The sequence below is a fragment of the Ammodytes marinus genome, assembly GCF_949987685.1.
Source record: "Ammodytes marinus genome assembly, chromosome: 1".
NCBI classification, from domain to species: Eukaryota; Metazoa; Chordata; class Actinopteri; order Uranoscopiformes; family Ammodytidae; genus Ammodytes; species Ammodytes marinus.
Genome location: NC_137230.1, coordinates 4,068,269 through 4,089,581, shown reverse-complemented (window position 1 = coordinate 4,089,581; position 21,313 = coordinate 4,068,269). Strand labels below are relative to the sequence as shown.

General features: G+C 41.8%; 1 protein-coding gene across 2 annotated transcripts in view; it reads right to left on the bottom strand.

The window, feature by feature from the left end:
* adamts17 (ADAM metallopeptidase with thrombospondin type 1 motif, 17) overlaps positions 1-19,334 on the bottom strand; it is a 96,764-nt gene extending 77,430 nt beyond the window's left edge. For both annotated transcript variants that reach the window (XM_080029375.1, XM_080029376.1), the window contains exons 1-3: positions 19,193-19,334; positions 18,408-18,766; positions 11,765-11,942 (exon numbers count right to left, since the gene is read on the bottom strand). In XM_080029375.1, coding sequence (XP_079885501.1) covers positions 11,765-11,942; positions 18,408-18,766; positions 19,193-19,295 — 640 coding nt within the window. In that variant the 5' untranslated portion in view covers positions 19,296-19,334. The remainder of the gene's footprint in view (positions 1-11,764; positions 11,943-18,407; positions 18,767-19,192) is intronic.
* Positions 19,335-21,313: the final 1,979 nt, after the last annotated feature.

Here is a 21,313-nt window from a genome sequence, read left to right as displayed (position 1 = left end):
TGACCACAGCAACCGGATCACTGCCCTCGAGCAGAAATGTGCTCGTTTGCAGTCTGAAAATACACAGCTGATGGCTAAGACCGAAGATTTGGAATCACGGTCACGTCGCAATAATCTACGCGTGATTGGAATCCCAGAGAAGACCGAGGGAGCAGACCCAGTAAAGTTCATGTCTACCTTTTTCACCGAGGTCCTCGGCGCCGGCTTCTTTTCCTCCCCACCGGTTCTGGATAGAGCTCACCGCATCGGCCCAGCGCGCTCGGCGGAGGAGGGCAGGGGGTCCAGATCGAGAGTATTCATTGTCCGATTCCACTACTTCAGCGATAAGGAACGTGTTCTGAGACGAGAGACGGACGCGCAGCAGCTCAAGTACCATGGACGGAATGTTTACTTCTTCCCCGACGTGACCGCCAACATCACTAAGAAGAGAGCAGCTTCTGCCGGTGTGAAACGCTGCCTCTACGAGAAGCAAGTCAGGTTTTCCCTCCTGTTCCCGGCCCGTCTGCGCGTGGAGCACCGCGGGCAGAACAGGTTTTTTGAATCCCTGAAAGAAGCCCAGGTATTCTACGATTCGCACTTTTCTGCTCGCTGAGGATTTTCAGTCTACTGAACTCTCTCATCCTGCAAGGTAAAAACAGACTTTACCCTAGATATTGGCCACTTACAGAATAATTTCCCAGCTGATGTGTGTGAGGTGGTGTTTTTTTTTTTTTTTTTATCTATTCCATCCACACGGGCTTTAGGATACTGTTATAAACCACACTGACTGTTTTAGTGTTGAACGTTAATAGGGTTTCCCAGCTGAGTTGCGTGTGTTTTCCTTTTTTTCTCTCTCTCTTGTTTGTTACACATCGTTTTGTGGATTATTGTTATCCGGCCCCATCAGTCGCCCAGAGTTTAATTTTTTTTAAATCAATTTATGTTATTATATAGGCATAGTTATTTTAAAACTGCTCTCTTATTGGCTGGATATGCTAGACTAACAGTGCTTAAAGATGTGACTTTTTTTTTTTATTGTGGTGTTCATTTGTGTTTTATATGCACCCATGGTGCTCTGTTTGAACGCTTGGAGCCTCTCTGCATGAAGAGAGGATTGCGTTCTTTTTTTCTGTCAAGATGCAACGGAAGTTTAAAGCTGTATTCAACCTGCCGTCTTCATCGTTTGGGGATGAGGACATTGGGTTTGGGGGGTGGGGGAGGGTTATCCTTGGTGTTATTTTATCTTGTTTACATCTATATGCAATGTGTGTTTTTGTCATCTTTCTATGCTTGGTCTATTCATATCACTGTATTATCTTGTAGGACAATGTCTTGTAGGCCCTTTTACCCTAATGATGTCTAATAACTCAGTAAACTCTATTAGGTTTCTGTCATGGAATGTCAAAGGCATGGGACATCCGATTAAAAGATCCAGAGTTTTGTCACACCTTAAACATTCAAAAACGGATATAGCTTTCATACAGGAGACGCTTATGCGCAATACTGATCGTGTCAGATTGCGCAAATCTTGGGTAAACCAGGTCTTCCACTCTACCTTTAACTAAAAGGCTAGGGGTGTGGCTATATTGATCCATAAGAGAACACAATTCATTCCCACTAGCTCAATCTCAGACCCCAATGGGAGGTATTTCATTGTAACAGGTACCATACAGCAGACACCTGTTTTACTGGTTAACATGTATGCTCCTAATTTTGATGATGCTGGTTTTGCAAACAGATTACTTAGCAGCCTCCCAGCTTTAAATACACATCGATTAATTTTTGGTGGTGATTTGAACTGCGTTATTAACCCCAAATTAGATCGCTCCAGCCCCAGACTAGCTCATCCCTCTTCCATGTCAAGGGCATTTGCAGACTTTATGTTACAAAATGGATGCGCTGATCCATGGAGGTTTCGTAATCCACATGCAAAATAATTTTCTTTTTTTTCACCGGTACATCGCTCCTATTCTAGAATTGATTATTTTTTTGTGGACGTTAGTCTCCTTCCTAATGTGGTTTCTACTGAATATTTGGCGATAGTTATAAGCGACCACTCCCCTTTGATTCTTGACATGCTATTAACATCTCATCCAAGACCCCGTCCTTTGTGGAGACTGGACTCACAACTTCTCTCTAACCAGGGTTTCTGTGATTATGTTTCCTCCTCTATTGACAAGTTTGTTTCTATTAACAAGAATGATTCTACCTCTTACTCTCTACTATGGGAGTCTCTAAAGACATACCTTAGAGGTCAAATTATAGCTTACTCTGCCAATTTAACTAAATTGTATAAAGCTGATCGGACTCGACTCACGGACCTAATCCTCAATTTAGACCACCAATATGCCAGTAACCCTAGTCCTGAACTGTACTGTATAAGGAGCGCTTTAGCTCATGGATTCGTCTTTTATATACTGACCCCCAGGCAAGTCTTTGCACTGCACATACTCGGTCTGATTATTTTCCACTATCACGCGGGACCCGACAGGACTGCCCCTTAAGTCCGCTTTTATTTGCCCTAGCTATCGAGCCCCTATCCATAGCCCTGCGCTCTTCCACCCTACTTCAGGGAATCTATCGCAAGGGAATCGAACATCGTGTGTCATTATATGCGGATGACCTCTTGCTCTATGTCGCAAATCCTGCTACAGCTATTCCGTTTGTTATCTCTATTCTTAATGAATTCGCCTCTTTTTCCGGGTACAAGCTTAATCTGCAGAAAAGTGAGTGTTTCCCTCTTAACGTCCCCCCCTCTGACCTCCAGCAGTTTAATTTGCCATTTAATATTAGCCGCTCAGGGTTTAAATATTTAGGGGTCAATATCACTCCGTCCATCTCAGCTCTTCTGGCTGCAAATTTCACCCCCCTACTAAACCAGACTAAATCTGACTTTCAGAGATGGGGTAACCTCCCTCTGACGCTGACAGGCAGAATTAACTCTGTGAAGATCACATATTTACCCCGATTTCTTTACTTATTCCAATCCATTCCAATATTTTTACCAAAATCCTTCTTTCAATCACTGAATAATCTTATTACATCATTCATCTGGGCAGGAAAACACCCAATAATTAGTAGGAACGTACTAGAAATTAGTAAATTTGGAGGGACAAGGACTACAGCAACAGTTAGACGTAGTAGAACAGTACTGTCAGAACTGGGCCCTGGCAGTAAACATGAAGAAAACCAATATCATGATCTTTCAAAAACGCCCCAGGTGTCATGAGAACAAACATCAATTTACTATTAATAATCATGTAATTGAACACAGTATGAGTTATACCTACCTTGATATAACCATAACAGCATCAGGGAGTTTCAACATGGCAGTGAATGCACTAAAAGAAAAAGCTCGAAGAGAACATTTTGTAATTTCCAAATTCCAATAAAAATCTGGCTTAAAATATTTGATAGTGTCATCCAGCCCATTGCGCTGTACGGTAGTGAAGTATGGGGTCCACTCAGTCATCAGAGCTATACCCGTTGGGACAAACATCCAACAGAATCTCTACATGCAGAATTCTGTAGATACATTTTACATGTACACAGAAACACACCAACAAATGCATGTAGAGCAGAATTAGGCAGATACCCACTTATAATTAACATTCAAAAGAGAACGCTCAACTTTTTTAACCACCTGAAATCCAGCCCCAGAGACACCCTCCACTCCAAAGCCCTCCAAACCCAAGAGCTGAGCCCAGAAAAGAGTCCCCTATGTCAGTTAGTACTGAGCCTAACTGCCCCCTCTCTGACACACTCTGACCAGCCTCACAACAACACTGCTCTCCAAACAGTAATCAGAGTAAAGCAAATTATAGCACAATGTAAAGAAACCTATCTGGACCATTGGGAAGAAACAACTAAAAGCCAAAGTAGATTGGAATGTTATCTCGCCCTTAAAATAAATTATGAATTAGCAGAATATCTCTCTACTGTCAGAGATAGAAAGCAGAGACAGATCCTAACCAAGTACAGGCTCAGTGACCACAAACTGGCAATTGAAACAGGAAGACACAAAAAATCATGGCAACCAAAAGAAAACAGAAAATGTGGTCACTGTTGACAGGTGAGGTTGAGACAGAGATGCACTTTCTCCTACAATGTACAAAATTAAATGACACAAGAAAATTGTATTTGAACAAGTTCAGCTCTTTAGTACCAGATTCCAAAGAGCTGAACGACCTCTCAAAATTAAAAATACTCCTCTGAGAAGGAGACCGGGCACATCTTGCTGCCCAGTATGTATTTACATGCCACAACTTGAGGGACAGTGAATGATTGAGGCACACACACACACACACACACACACACACACACACACACACACACACACACACACACACACACACACACACACACACACACACACACACACACACACACACACACACACACACACACACACACACACACACACACACACACACACACACACACACACACACACACAATTTAATATTCATACAGATGTATATATGGTTCATATTGTAGATTGTTTTATTTTGACACATATTGTGTATTGTTTGAATATTGTTTGAATGTTTGGATTTATTTCATGGTTTGGCAATATTGCTTTAAAAAAAATGTTTTAATTGAATTGAGAGAGAGAGAGAGAGAGAGAGAGAGAGAGAGAGAGAGAGAGATTGTCATGTTGTGAATTCCTCTGGACACAAAGCCGATTCTTAATGGATATAAAGTCTGCTTGGGTTTGCATCTCTCTCCAGAGACGGTGTGGTTTTGGGGAGGAAACAGTGAAAAAGGGAGAGAGCAGAGCAGAGCAGAGGAGAGCATTGGACTGCAGGAGTGGACCGCGGCTTTGTTAAGGGCAGACGTGAATGCAGAGGAAAGAATGTATAACCTGGCACTTCACGACCATCCATCTCACCTCAGAGGACAGCATCCATCCATCCATCCATCCATACATAGGGGAGAACGGGGTAATTTGTCACACGGGTTGGTTGTCACAATCGTTATATCTCGGAACCAGAAGGGGCTGTCTATGAAATTTTGGTATGTAAATATCCAGAATTGGGATCAGAGGTCACCTACATAGTCTTCCTTGGAGTTAGACTGCTGATTTTGAGGTGAGACGACTGTTTGTGTTTTTCATGTCAAATTGAAAATATTTAGCTCCTCAGTATTTTTCTTCTAGACTTTTACAGAATGGGTTTATAACAAAACACTTGTTACCCATAAAAAGTGTGAAGGGTAAACTATAGTTTAGATTGTGGTTAGCAAGCTAATTAGTTGTCAGATGGTTGTTGGCATTGATGCTAGCAAGAAATTCAAGTTGGGGTTGGTCGTCAAATTTTTTGGGGGGTTGGTTGTCACATGTTATCTCAAGGCTGCAGCCAGAAAAGGAACCCAATAACGAAAGAAATTGTCAAGCTGTATCCTCACTGACACCCCAGAGAAGGAAAGAGTAGAGCAGGAAAAGGCAGCTAGCATGCAAAAGAAAAAAGGGCAACAAAATCAAAACAACCCAGTGCATCCCAAACTAGACCAGCTGCCAAGGCTACAGTAAGTTACACTCAACAAAAATATAAACGCAACACTTCACACTACAAATCCCACCTCACAGGTGTGCCACATCAAGATGCTGATCTGACATCATGATTAGTGCACAGGTGTGCCTTAGACTGTCCACAATAAAAGGCCACTCTGAAATGTGAATTTTTTTTGCTTTATTGGGGGTCTGGGGACTCAGAACCAGTCAGTATCTGGTGTGACCACCATTTGCCTCATGCAGTGCAACACATCTTCTTCGCATAGAGTTTATCAGATTGTCAATTGTGGCCTGTGGAATGTTGGTCCACTCCTCTTCAATGGCTGTGCGAAGTTGCTGGAGACGGTTTATGGTGGAGAAATGAACATTCAATGCACGAGCAACAGATTTGGTTGACATTCCTGCTGTCAGCATGCCAATTGCACGCTCCCTCAATGCTTGTGGCATCTGTGGCATTTTGCTGTGAGACAAAACTGCACATTTCAGGGTGGCCTTTTATTGTGGACAGTCTAAGGCACACCTGTGCACTAATCATGATGTCAGATCAGCATCTTGATGTGGCACACGTGAGGTGGGATGGATTATCTCAGCAAAGCAGAAGTGCTAACTATCACACATTAAGACAGATTTGTGAACAATGTTTGAGAGAAATGGTACAATTGTGTATCTGGAATTAATTTTAGATCTTTAAATGGTAAATGGTAAATGGACTTGACTTATATAGCGCTTTCTAGCCGATTTTCTCAGCCCCAAAGCGCTTTACATATCTTACCACATTCACCCATTCATACACACACTCATACACCGATGGTAGAAGCTGCCATGCAAGGCGCTCTCTAAACCATCGGGAGCAATTTGGGGTTCAGTGTCTTGCTCAGGGACACTTCGACATGTGGCGGGGAGACGGGGGATCGAACCTCCGACCCTGCACTCCAGAGGCGATCCCCCTACCGACTTCGCCACTGCCGCCTTTAAGTCCATCTCATGAAAAATGGGAGCAAAAACAAAAGTGTTGCGTTTATATTTTTGTTGAGTGTATGTAGGCCTATTTGTCAACTTGACAATGCAATTAAACTTTCAAATTTAGTTCTACTTTCTTGCCTTCTTTTTAAGATTATTCCCATTAAGATAACATTGTGACAAACAACCCCATAGTAGGGGTGGGAATCTCTTGGCACCTCACGATTCGATTCGATTCCGATTCAGAGGTCAACGATTCGATTCAAAATCGATTTTCAATGCATCTCAATGCAAAACATTTTTTATGTACATACCCATGTGTGAATTTCAAAAATATATTTATATGCACATCTGAGTTTGCTACTCACTTCCTACGTTTGTGATGATCATTAAAGACAATCAACAGATGAATTGCCTTCTCTAATATTGTATTAAGAGAAAAGCTTTTCTTGTCACAAATATGACTTTCTATGAACAGTGCAATAATCAATGCAGCTTGCATTTCAACACAATATGGAAGTATGTAAAAACTAAACCGATTCAGTTTTATTTTATTTCTAATCTCGTAAATCATGTTTCTATAGGATTTCTATTCTATTATCTATTATTTTCTATGTCATTTCAACACATTGTACAAAAAGTATGGCTTGGAATTCAGCTCTCATACAAAAACGTAAACAGAGATAAAGCCGGTGCAGGTCATGGGTTTGCTGCTCTCAGCCCTTTTGAAGCCACTTTGGAAACAACTCGCACATGTGTGGTGTGCATGCGCAATGGCGCAGGAAGTATTAGTGTTTACAAAAAAAAAATTATAAAAAATAAAAAAAATTATAAAAAAAAAAATTATCAACTTTTCTGAATCGATTCAGAATCGTTCGAGAGAGAATCGATATTAATCGGAAAATCGATTTTTTTCCCCACCCCTACCCCATAGTGTTTGACAACCGACCCCTTGATGGGGTTGGTTGTCACAATGTGTAAGGGTGTCTTTGATGATTAATTTCTTCTTTATTACAATAAGATAGAAAAAGTGAGGGGTACATATTTCAAGCCAACACCTTAAGCTTCAATTTAATGTAGGAATGACTATTGAAAGATGTTTAGGTGATAAGCAATTCTCACTAGAGTAAAAAGTGTGCCTACTTACCCCGTTCTCCCCTACTGTACATACATACATACATACATACAAACAAATGCATACATACATACATACATACATACATACATACATACATACATACATACATACATACATACATACATACATACATACATCCATACATACATACATACATACATACATACATACATACATACATACATACGTTTAGTAGAATATCTCTCTAACCAGCCAAGTGTCCCTAGAGCTGCACGACCCCACCCATCCAATTAAAACACTCTGCTGCCCCTATGCTCAAGGTTGGGTCTGGCTGGGGCCCACCCACCCATGCATGCTGGTGTGGGAATGTCCTTGAAGGCTTTCCAAGAAGTTCCCCTCTAGCAGTCTACTCTACGGAATAGTTTAACCTCACTATGATTTAATTCATGAGAAATTATGTCAATTAGTGGGACTGTAGGAAGTTCCACGAGTCATTCAGCAACATCAGCAGACTTTTTTTGGGTACGGCAGAATATGGTATAGTGAATAATGTAAAGCTATCTGGGACAGTGTTTTCAAGAAAAACATATGGAAACCCCTACTCAACCTCTGTACGCACTGCAAACATACGGACTGAGGAGCTGCAGCTCAGCACGCACGCACGCACGCACACACACACACACACACACACACACACACACACACACACACACACACACACACACACACACACACACACACACACACACACACACACACACGGCTCTGAAAGGATTTTCTTCTTTCCCTTCTAAAGAGGAGGTTTCAGTTATTGTGTATGCACCAGTTATGAACATATGGAAAGAATTTATTTATACAGGTTGTCAAAAGTGCTGGTGGTCTTTAGCGCGGCTGGTGTTATATAACTTTTGGGGGGCTGCAGCTCAGTTCTCAAGGTTAAGCTGCTCTGGTTAATGACTGAGCATGGGGGGGGGCATGGAGAATGTCTGAGAGGAGTTTTAATTGTCTGCAAGCGAAACAGAACACCAGACAGATCAGGCGCGGCGCTTGTCTAAATTTGTCATTTTGCCATTAGCCAGGGGGAGCTTAACAAATGCTTTTTCTTTTCTCTCTCTATCTGGAAGGCCTGCCCCGTGAACTCAGTGTCCTGCTGATGTGCCAATGACTCAAGACACATCAGCAGAGGCTCTCACATTGTCTTTTCAATTCAATTCAAAGAACTTTATTCTTCCGTTAGGAACTTCATACGCAGATATTGCTTTTCGTCTCTGAATTCTGAAGCAGTACAAGGAATATTACAGTTTTCTTGTTGTATGATAATATACACTATTTTAGAATAGAGCTTAAAAGCAATACATTGCAGGCACAAGGTAGCTGCTACTGTAAAAAGCTAAGTTAGTGGAGGGCAGCCCCTGATTGGTTCGTCAATCTAGCTTCCAGTCAGACCGGACCCTCCCCACTCTCCGTCTGTTAGTGGAAGGCAACCCCTGACAAGGCTAGATTGACGACTAGACAAAGTAATCATTGTTACTTAAAGCTGAAGAACTTGTCTAATTGACTAACAACAGCATCTGATACCTCCTTCAGCCACATTCTCTCACCAGAATCAAGAGGGGCCGTGTACAACAATCTGTGTAACTTTCCAAACAGACAATTTTCACAAAGCTAAGCAGGTGTGTAAGGTGGGACGGTAGAGGTTGTACTTCTCTATGGAGCTTTCCTCTTCAAATGTTCACACAACTAACTGTGACAACTTAGTGCAACACCATGAATGAGTCCAAAAGTTGGCATATTTGAGTCTTTTTCTCAAAAGACATTCGGAGATTTCACATCAGAAAAAAACACAGGCGTAGTTATAAAATGAAAGATGGCTCCAATACTATATAATTGCAATGCATTTGGACCTGCATTAACATGTGCCTTAGCCTGGTCCAGATAAGACATCCAAACTGCAGCAAACTTTTAATTCAGGATTCTGGCGGTATGACATTGTTCTTTGGTTTCACTCAATGATTCTGCCTACAGAACAGGGGGGTGTGTGGGGAGGGTGTGCTCAGAGAAACCGTTACTCTAATATATGAACATTTTCATGATTTCCTTAGCCAGTTACTACTGCTTTAGTGGATCCTGTGTTCAGGTGGGTGGCACCCAATAATGTAATAACTTGAGCAATGTTTGGATTTATCAAGTTTTTAGCTGGGTTCATTTTTTTTAAAAGAAAAGAAAAAAATATAAAATAAAGCTTATGATGGATGATGTTTGTACCATGTTTGGTATTCAGTCCAGAGTTCTAAAAATGTAAGAATGTCATAAACAATGGATTTGGAGTTGAACTTGGTTTAATCATTACATGAAACTAACAGTGTCATACATTTTTCTATACTTGCAAACCACATTTAAGTGGGGACATTTTTTTTTTATTAAAAAATGTTTCATTAAAAAAAAAAATATACCGGAGAGCAATATAATTTGAGGTGAAAACGTTTTCTTTTCTTTTGATTTAATAATTGTTCAAATGACTACATTATTGGGAGCTACAAGCTGTGTCCCACACTACAAAAACTACAAGCACCAGACCCGCTTTGCTTTCCTATGCTTTGGAAAACAAAATAAAAACTCAAGTGTAAATTCTTCTTCTTTAAAAAAAAAAGGTTAAATCTTGGCAAAAACATGTCGAGAGGTTATGAAAATATGCACTTCACTAGTGTTAAAAACCAGAGAGTGTGTCTGATAGCGTTTAACAGCGCGGGGGGTTTTCGGCAGGTTCTAACAAGAATATTTTTACAGAGAGGAGATACACATTAAATAAGGAAACATCTGCATTCCACACCGCCTCCCTTACAACACACTGGAGCTGAATGAACATCAAAGTCTGATCAGATAGCAGTAAAATGCTGCTGTGAACCCTGTGATTTATTAGCACTGTTTCCGCAGGGATGTTCTACTGGCCCATTTCAAATGGGAGGCAGGCAAGCGCTTCATTCTCACTGCAGGTTGCATTTTGGAAAGATATTTGAGGGTTTTTTTCAGGTTAGTGTAAAGAACATTTGACTGATTGAAAAAATAATAATAATAGTCGCTCCCAATCCCCTCCACAGCAATTTTTTTAATACAAATATGTATGAGGCAAGGTGCTATAGGAAATGTTGAAGAAACCATTTTCGGGAGTGTACTGTATAACAAAAGTATGTGTTTTAAATAATGATTTAGGTGAGGTACAACAAGTTTTCCAAAATGAAAAACAAGAGCATCGCAATAAGTTCAATAGTTCAACAAGGGCATTTGTTTTGCTTGCTGATCAGATGGAAAAAAATTGCAACTAAGAATATTCTGGACAAAGCACATTCAGCAGTGAAGTTAAATTGGAAGTAGGAAGTGGGTGTGTAGTGACAGGGATGGGTGGTTTTTTGTTGGGGAATTTATTTTTAACATTCAACTTGATTTTCCAAAAAAGTGATGTCACCATTTTCCCAGGTCTCAGTTATCAAATGTTATTACAACTGAGGATTGATGGGACAAAACCCAAGCCATAATAATAAACCACTAGAATCCTTAAGCTGTTGTTTGTTGAGCCGGCTGGATGATGAAGCCTACTGGTGTATATCTACCATTTAGTATTATTATGTAGTTTCTGTCACGGGTGTAACGTCTAAGTCTGCTCATTGATTACAGACACACGTTTGCTTTCGTCCCATAACACAGTTCTTAGTAAAGTATTTCAAACTGAACTGGATGAGAATTATGGCAAATATTCTAAAGAGTAAAGTTATGCTTCGTTGTTACAGAAGGATTTGTTACTGCATTTGAAGGTTACAGGATCAGGGAGGGGCCTGTTTGAACACTACACAAAATGCTTTATGTATGGGACAAAAATGAGGGAGGGGTACAGATGAACCGGAAAAAACATCCATGCACACTAAGTTTCATTTTTAAAACAAACTCATTTCAACCTTCACAACTCATTTTTGATACCTTGAGAAAAAAAGCATACAACATAATGTAGGTAGCCCTTGTTTAATATCTATTTCATCAGTTTATCTTTCTGTGTCCCTTATTATAATAATAATAATAATAATAATAATAATAATAATAATAATAATAATAATAATAATAATAATAATAATAATAATAATAATAATAATAATAATAATAATAATAATAAATACATTCAGTATACTGTATATAGCGCTTTCCAAAACCTCAAAGTGTCTTACCTTGTACAGTGCCACAGTATTTGTGCTGGTCGGCATCTGGAGCAGAGGCGGTCCTGTGGGAGCGTCTGCGGCGCTGCAGCTGGTGTTTGAGTCCAGAGAAAGAGTGAGAGGAGGGGGACACGTCCTCACCCAGCGGCCTGATGAACAGGCTGTCCTCCCCCATCTGGATCAGACCAGTCTGTGCATTCAACAGACAGACAGGTACAAGATGAAAAACTGATGGTGCTTTTAGAGTGACAAAACATGGGAGTTCCAATTCCTAGGTGTATGGTAAATCAATGCACAGTGCCTTGAATATAATGTACAGTCCCTCACAGTTACAACCATGATTTAAAGGCTCAGTAAGCGGAATGGTCAGTTTAGTTAACTTCCTGTCAGTGACTGCAGTTAGCAGTCCCCTCCCTTGTCCCCACGTCACCACATTAATGCACTGCGGTCTTCAAGCAGCGAGTTATCTAGCATCATCTCAGATCCATAAGTCTGATAAAACATGATAAAAACCATCAAAACAGACATTGGGAAGGATTTTTACCTGCTCCGCCATTGTAGGCGCATACACATTTACCCCTCTGTCGCTCTGCACGTGCAATAGACATCATTTAGCTATTTCTGATGTTTTCTTTCTTATGATCACCAACTGATTAAACACAACAGTGATTCTGCCAAAAAAAAAAAAAAGACAGCTCAATAAAGCTATTCCATCTCAATTCCTCAATTTCTTTGTATAGGTAGGAATTTGAGGGAGCGCTTACACTAGGCAAAGTTGCCCCTTACCGTGTCCGAAAAAAAGTAAATCAGACAACAAGCATTGTCCAGAATGGCTGACTCCACCTTCAAGAGGTTAATTCAGCATCCGGTGCAAAGCATGGTAATAATCATCAAAACCAATACAGTGCTGTATGTAGCACAGACTGCTCAGATGTATTGTTGTATAGTCAAGTGCAAACAGTCTAAATGTATTCCTAAAACAAATGCAAGAGCCAATAAAGACAGAAACAATACAATGTACACAGGCAGCAGCCACTATGCACAGGCCTGCTCTGATTAGTGCAGTGTGGTGGTATGTCATCAAATAGAGCAGCGACTCTCTGTTCCAACGTTTGCACAGACATTCTATGCTCCCTACTGAGCCCCAGAGCTAACAAATGCTGTTAGCCATCATAACGTGGACTAGACCTTTGGATTAAAGCATTTCTAGCTCCACAAACATTGGTACATGATACTATAAGGCTTTAGTTGAAAAGAAAATGTATATTACAAAGTATATTATAAAATATGTCCTTTCTTCAGTCGGAAGAGTATGAATTCTTTGTTTCAAGTGTTACAGTGAATGAAGTAAGAAATCAAATCGGCATCGTTATATCTGTAATTTGAGGTTTAAAACTGTAGAAGCAATGCTCGTTCCCATACTTTCTGTTTATTGTCTTCGGTTGCTACAATTTATTTATAGGAGAAGACATCCTGTTGGTCTCTGGTGTAATGTGTCTGCTGTTGGAATACTTTCCCTCTGCACACAGATACATAAACCTCCATCTTAATTTAAATTGAAGTGTGTGGGATTATGGCCAAAGCTTCAACAACTGGTTAGAGTTAGCTGATTAGTCTCACAAACATTGCTACAGTATGTACAGACCTATAGACGTGTACAGTGAAGAAAGATGGAGCAATCATGCACACCTACAAAAGGACTTTAAGAGTTTGAAACTGATTCTGTGCCGCTGTCCTCATAGTGGAGTAACCAGGTTTTAGCACTCCCAGTTTGCCTGTGCTTAACTAGGATACACTTTAACTAATCCCTACTAGATTATCTCATCTGACTCTGGATCAGCAAGAAGGTATATTACATTCCTTCCTTTTACAGGAAACACAGTCTTTGACCAAAAAAAATGCAAGTTCTTGGAATTACTCTGCAACTTTAAATGGAGCCTTATTGACATGTGTCCTAATGGATGCTCCTATTAGCAGGTGAACATCTTCTATAGATGCCCTCCAATAGCATTAGGTATGCCTGTAACAAAATGATTCATAACAGTGCGTTCAGAATGCTGTGTTTGGTTAGGATTAGGGTTAGGATTTGGCTCAACATGACTTTCCACTGACATAGAAACAGCCACAATTCATATGAGCAGCCAAAAGATCTACTCTTGGGAGGACAGTCTCAAAATGTCGGAGCATTTACTGTTAAGTTTGGGGGCGAAATACTGTCACACTATAAATGTGTCAACTGTTACAGAGTTTGCCGTATACCTACAGTATATCGGGAATAGCCATCTTTAAACATATCCCCACTAGGCTATGAAGGGCAATGTTGCAAATCAGTGAGTTGTACTGATTGAAAGCAACGGATACGATGATTTCATAGGATTTTTGTCCTCAATATGATGAAGCACATTGATTTGTCAGGTAGGACATTCACTGGACATTCGCTTAACCAAAAAACTGACGCGTCCATCTTGTTATTACCACGACAGAGGTCTTAACACAGAGGATTTAGATGACCAACATCTATAAAGCCAACATGCTATTTTTGGCTAAACTACACTAAATGTAAGACATTTATCAACGATTCCATTGCAAAACGATTCTCAATGCATCTGCAATGTGTTGCATCCTTAATTCTATATTTCTGCTCCAAATACTTTTTCAGGGAAGCTGCTTAAAGTTCTAACCTTTAAGTATAAACAGTAGCACTGTTTGTTTGTTAATCTATTGTTTAGTAGGCAGCAAAACATATATTCTCTGCATCGGTGCAAAATGTTAATCTTATAATGGAGAAATGTTCACACCTCTATTTGGTCACCCAGCAGAGTGTTTTTATAGGGAGGCTCCTTCAGCTTCACTGTCATAAGGATTGGTAGGCTACAGAAGGTCATTTCTGTCAATGGCTTAAACCATCTAACTCCCTTCTGTGGAGGGAGAAGAGACTTCTACAATCCAAAGGAAATGGACTAAGCACACTTTTACATTTGAATAAGCTTTGGATTTTTATTATCCCTTTGGGGATGAAGAACGTTCTATTTCTCTATATATCCTTTTTTATCAGAGACACATAACATCAACAAACATTTTAATACACAAAATATTCATGGTATATAAATATGACAACCGGTGCCACCATGACCATGACATGTGTGTGTGTGTGTGTGTGTGTGTGTGTGTGTGTGTGTGTTTGTGTTCTGAGGGCCGCCTGCATGACTGATATGCAGGGTTAAGGACAGCGGCTGTGACTGGATAGTGTTACATACAGCCTGGGACCATATGGAGATCAGTGTTGCACACAGTCAAGGAAGCCATAATACATTTGTGGTGAGTTGTGTTTTTGTATGGGCAGAGCCACGGGTTTCCCCACTTAAGATGTCACTTATATGACCTAGTTTAGCTCCAATGAAGAGACGTTGCATTTTAAAAACATTTTGTTTTCCAACAAAGTAACATGTCTGGGAAAGAACAATGAAAAAATCAAAATGACAACATCCTAAAAAGTCAAAAGTCTTCTTCCTGGTTGGCAGCCAATCACAATGTTACTCTGAGTTTAAAAGGCATCTGGGGTCTTCACTGTGTGCTTCAATGTCACACTAGTGTTTGTGTGTATGCTTTAGTGTGTGTGTTAGAAGTCTGGACAAATACAGACAGAATGATCACACATCAAACACACAGTTAAGCATGTGTGTGTGTGTGTGTGTGTGTGTGTGTGTGTGTGTGTGTGTGTGTGTGTGTGTGTGTGTGTGTGTGTGTGTGTGTGTGTGTGTGTGTGTGTGCACGCGTGTGTGTGGCTACCAGCTTTACTTTATCTGGCTGCTTCAAAGAGAGCAGTCAGCTTGGAAACTTGGAAGTGGCAACCCAATGTCTGATAGACTGAGTGGCTAATAAAAGGTCTGGGAAAAGCCTAAACAGACACACGCAGCCCTTCATGTTCCAGACCTGAATTCCCAGGAAACACTGCAACGCTTGTTTTGGGTCACGGACTTCTCCAACGTAACCCAAATCCATACACAAAGACATTGTCACATTGTGTTCATGATTATCCCTACCCTAGTTTATCACCACCAGTATGACTGTGTGTGAATGAATAGAACCTGGATCCCTGTAAAGTTGAACAGTTTAATACGTTGCTGAAGACTCACTTTGGTTGCATTGGCCTTTAACACAAGTTGTGACGTTGACACTCCTAACTTTTTTTTTCCATGTATCTTATATGTTATTTTGTATTGTATCTTGTACAGCACTTTGGTCAACTGATGTTGTTTTTAAATGTGCTATAGATTCATTTTAACTTTGACTTTACGCTTCCACCATCACTCACTCATATACAGTTAGTCAAATTGAACTACACCTGTTCCACAGAGTAGCGACCATGGTAAGACTCTTAGGTACATGTATTGTACGACAGAGGAAAAAAATAGTGTCATTGAAATGAAACAACTGGCTTTGTTACAACTATACTTTCAAACAATTGCATTCGACAGAGTGTGTGAAAAGGCCGGTCTTTAAAAAAATGTGATGGATGTTCACAACAGACAACTTGGCTTATCATTTTACCATTCACCTCTGCCTCCCCCTACTCTGCAGTTGGTTTAACCCGTCGGTTTGCATCCAGACCTGTCTCCCTGACCGCCAGACTTCTTCATGGTGTTGCCTTTACAGCCCAAACAATCCCATATTTATGATACTTATACTGATATTCGAGCGGTTAACACAGAACTTAAACAAACATTTTGGAATGAGAATCGACCTCAGAAATTGATTTATCAGTGACCCGCAAAAGCAAGTGAGCGGGACATTTTTACAATGTAAAAACAAACTTGTTAGTGCTTTCTTTCTGCTGGAAAAAAATGATGTAACGGAGACTCTGTTACTCAATGAACTCAAACATGTCTTTGTCATTTATCTACAGACATTTCTTCTTACTTTACGCCAGAAAGGGTGGAGTCAGCAATTCTGGAGAATGCTTGTTGTCAAAGTCACTTTTGGTCAAAATCCGTCTATATCTCTTGATCCGCTTCCTGTCTGTATACTGCATGTGCACTGAAAGTAAACCCCAGTGTTAATGCACAACCTAGGATCTGTAAACGGGCATGTTGCTAGTTTGTCCCCTGTGTTTACATATCCTTTGTTTACATGCCTGTTTACAGAGCCCAGGCTGTGTATTTACACCAGATTGTTTGCAGTGCACACACAGTACAGACTTGTGGGCGGATCGCGAGGAGAAGATATTCACTGGTTTTGACAGATTAAGTGTAATTTTAAAGATATTTTTTTTTGCATTTTTATGCTTTATTGATAGTGTAGAGACAGAGTTGAAATGGGGCAGAATCGAACCCGGGTCCGCTGCTGGCTGAGGCCCATGGGGGGGACGCCCTACCAACTGAGCTAAGGGCGCCCCAGATTAAGTGTAATTTTGATAAAAAAGCATTCACCAGAATCGCTGACTCCACCTTGAGTGTATAGCCTAAAAAAACAGGGACGCATCAAAATCCTCATTTTCCCGAGGACACCCTGAACGCCACTTGAGCCTGACAAGCTGTGGTCTGGGCCGTCTGTTCTTACTGCTGCAGCTTACTGTGGGTGTTTTTTGCTTTTTTCCATACAAACCCCACCATGTGTCTCATGTCTGTACACAGCTGGACAGTGATCAGCTCATTGGTTGTTGTAGGTCAGCTCAATGCTTAAACTGTCGTGGAGGATATATAGAAGGAAATAAAGGAGCTCGGTCTACTTTCAGAGCTGGCCCTCAGCCTGTTTCTGACTGAGCATGAACCCCTACCTACTACCTGCACACTCACTGCACATAAGAGCATTATCCAAATGCCGCGGCTTAAAAATGCGAAACTTCATTGCACACAGTGGGAAAATTCAGATTTTCTCAAAGTTTAAAGGTGGGGTAAGCGATTCTGGAGAATATTTGTTGACAAAATCCCTTGTTGTCAAATCTGTGAATATCTCCTCAAAATCTGCTTCCTGTCCGTACTGGAGTGCTCTGCAAAGGCTCTGTGAACTGGTATGTAAACAAAAGGAAATGTAAAGAAAGGGGGGGCCCACTTTGTTTACTACATTCACCCATTTGACAAAAAGTGATTTTGTCAACAAACATTCTCCAGCATCACTTACCCCACATTTAATTATGTACCTTAAAAAAAATAGTTATCAAAAATTCTCAACTCCCAGACAATTGACTGGCGCTTTCCTTCATCCATGACGGGGAGTTTTGGTATGATCATCAGATGGAAACACTGTACATGTCTTGTGCATGGTTTTTGAACACATTCCCCTACATCTCTGCCAGAACTGACTTATCTTTGACAGCTGGGATGTGAACCAAAAGGCTCTTGTGGCTTTGAAACAGCGTTTGGCTGCACGGTGTGACTTTAAACTGACTGACCCGCTGGCAGGTCGGTGGGCTTTAAGAGATTGAACTACAATGACTGATGAGGCGGCTCCTACTTAAATCATGCTCGGAGGCACTTCAGCAGGAGCCGGTAACATGGCCAAGCTGCTGTAACCCAACCTGCCCTTTTTCACTGCGTTTTAATGGAACGCTCTGGAGCTCCAACTGCTTGGATTGAATTACATGAAAACCTTCTCAACAAGTCCCTCAAAAAGAAAAAAGAAAAGAAAGGAAAAAAGTGAAAGAAGATGGACTTACCAGGCCGCTACAGGTGCTTATAGACGCCAGAGAATCCGTGTGGTTGACGATGGAGCCGGAGTAAAAGCAGCGCTGGTCCGTGGATAAGCGGCTAGTGGCCGCTGCGCTCTGGTCCCCGCGCCTCTCCTCCACCACGAAGTCCCCTGAGAGAAAGGTGCTGTCCCGCGTAAGGTTTAAATACAGGTTCCTTCCAAAGGCGGGCAGTGACACTATGATATTCTCCTGCGGGTCGCCGTGTCCTGCTGGGGAGCGCGCACTGCGGCGCCGCGGCGTGCGCACGGTGTGGTCCGAGGACAGGTGCGCGTCCTGCCAGGACAGCAGCCTGGGAACCACTTCATCTGTGTCCAGCTCAGACTGGGCTGTCGTGGGGAGGGACAGGGTGCATCAAACAGTGGCAACAAGCCGGCAAAAATAGCCTCATATGCTGCCCCTGACTTCTGGTGAACTGACTGAACTGTCTGCTCTAACTCTCCGTACGACTCTCACAGCCACGTTCAACCTCAGAGCTCCACTAGAGCTTTGCAAAAAAAAAAAGAGAGAAAGATCTGCAGCCCACGACTATTAGAAACAGTGTGCACGTCATTATTGCAGATAGATTACTCGTGGCTATAGTCGCTGGCGTGGGGAATCTTACATCAATACACAATGAAATCACAATCTACGCCCTAAAAGTAGCATATTAAGCGGCTCCTACATAGGAAATGGATCGCTTTAACAGACATATCTAAGCGTAACAGACGTCGGCTACACGGCGCAGAGCTGGCACATAAAGGTCCTGTACTTACCAGTCAGTCCGATCCACAGCAGAGAGAGGAGCAGAAGAGAGACATGGCTGTAGTGCATGATCAAGCGAAGCAGGGGAGAAGAAGAGATGGATGCTTTGATCATGAGGGGAACGGAGCGCTTTGCAAAGCACTGAGCGGACTGCGCAACTTTTCCAAAGTTAGAGAAGTCGTATTAATTCAGGCAGGGACTGACTTTGTAGCGCAGGACACGCCTCCACAGCCCCCGGTCGGCCTCTACCGATGTCTAATTGGTCATTTAAACCCTGACCCGAGTAAAGCAGGCCTTCTCATTGGTCGCTGAAGCTGTCCGCCACTGTCGGAGGTTGAAACCCTACACGTGGTTTCAAGTGGAGAAAAAAAAGGGCAGAGAACTGGCGGATTGTGTGTGTGTGTGTGTGTGTGTGTGTGTGTGTGTGTGTGTGTGTGTGTGTGTGTGTGTGTGTGTGTGTGTGTGTGTGTGTGTGTGTGTGTGTGTGTGTGTGTGTGTGTGTGTGTGTGTGTGTGTGTGTGTGTGTGTGTGTCTGTGTGTGTGCGTGCCATTATAACCTCTGTTTTTGGCACTCATGTTTACATTTGTAAGAAAAGCATTTTGCATGACACCAAGTGAAACTTTAGGCCTACATCACTCCCAGGCTTGCACAGATTTGTGCAAGTACCAGACCACATTTATATTTATATAGCCTAAAAATTAAATGGAAACCATCCGAGCCATGAATGAAATCTAAACAGGGGCTAGCTTGGACTCAACCCCCCCACAGAAAAGACCCCACCCAAGTTTGTTATGGTGCTGACATCACATCTTGTTCAGCAGATGGAGTTCACCCTGTTGTCATGGGATTGAAGCCTGGTGAGACCAGACTGAAGCTTTACATTGGTTACATTGGCCTTTCTCCAATCTCCATGGGGAGGAGCCGGGTAAAAAAAATGACCAGGCCAATCAGGAACCGCGTAAATAAATACACATAATGTCCATCACTTGGTAAAAAGGCAGCCCCTGATTCGTTCATGTGGTCGTCGATCTAGCCTCCAGTCAGACTGGGCCCTCCCCACTTTCCATCCGTTAGTGGAAGGCAGCACCTGATTGGTTTTTGTAATCGTTGACGTCAACATGGATCGACGAATAAGCTTTTGAGATATGGCTGGGTTCACAACATGAACCAATCAGGGGCTGCCTTCCATTAAGGGACACAGGTTGGGTCTGAAGGAAGGTCCTTCAGGTCCACAGACCCTTCATCCGAATTGCATACTTTCTACTATTTAGTATGGTAGAAAAAAGATTTAGTGTGTCCCGATTCTTGTGGCCAAATTTAGGATGGTTAGAAAGACCTGGATGTCTTCTACATCAGGCCAATATTTTTAGTGTTGAATACACCATCCTATTTGGGTGATTCTGACCCATAATCCAGTGCGAACTTGAAGTGACGTCACATCGACGGCGCCTCCATATGAAAACAAACGGGGATGCGACGGATATAAAAGCAAAAGGCAAGATCAAGGCGCAATGTTGACAGACCTGAGTCACTGGAGTGGATTCCTATCGACCTCAAGGAGGGAAGATGGAATCAGAGCAAAGCGACGATGCGAGGGGACTGGAGAGGAAAAAAAGGAAAACTACATGTGCAAGTGACTCTGATCAAGCGGAAAGGGACAATGAGACATTTCTGGTCGGAATGGTGTCGGTGACACAATCAAACGGGATTTTTAAGGATGCCCACGAGGTTGGAAAGTTTGTTGGAAGAAAGTTGGGGGAGGTCCATTCTGTAAAAATAACCAGGATTGGATTAGTGGTAATTGAATGTTTAACAAAACGACAGAGAAATAAGGCATTGAAGATAAGTGTGTATGACGATGAGTCTTGCAGTGTTGTCAAGTGTTTCCCACTAGGACCAACAGGAAGGGAAAAAGGAGTTGTGAGTGGAGTGCCGTTTTCAGTGGACGCCAAAGCATTTGAGGAGATCGAAGGAGTGTGTGATGTGTGGAGAATGTCAAGATTTTGTGAAGGGGAGAAGGAAGATTCAAAGTCAGTATGCTTAACGTTTGAAGAGGAGCTGCCAGATCGAGTGTATTTGGATTATGTGTGCTACAGGGTAAGGCCGTATGAAAGAGCACCTACAAGATGTT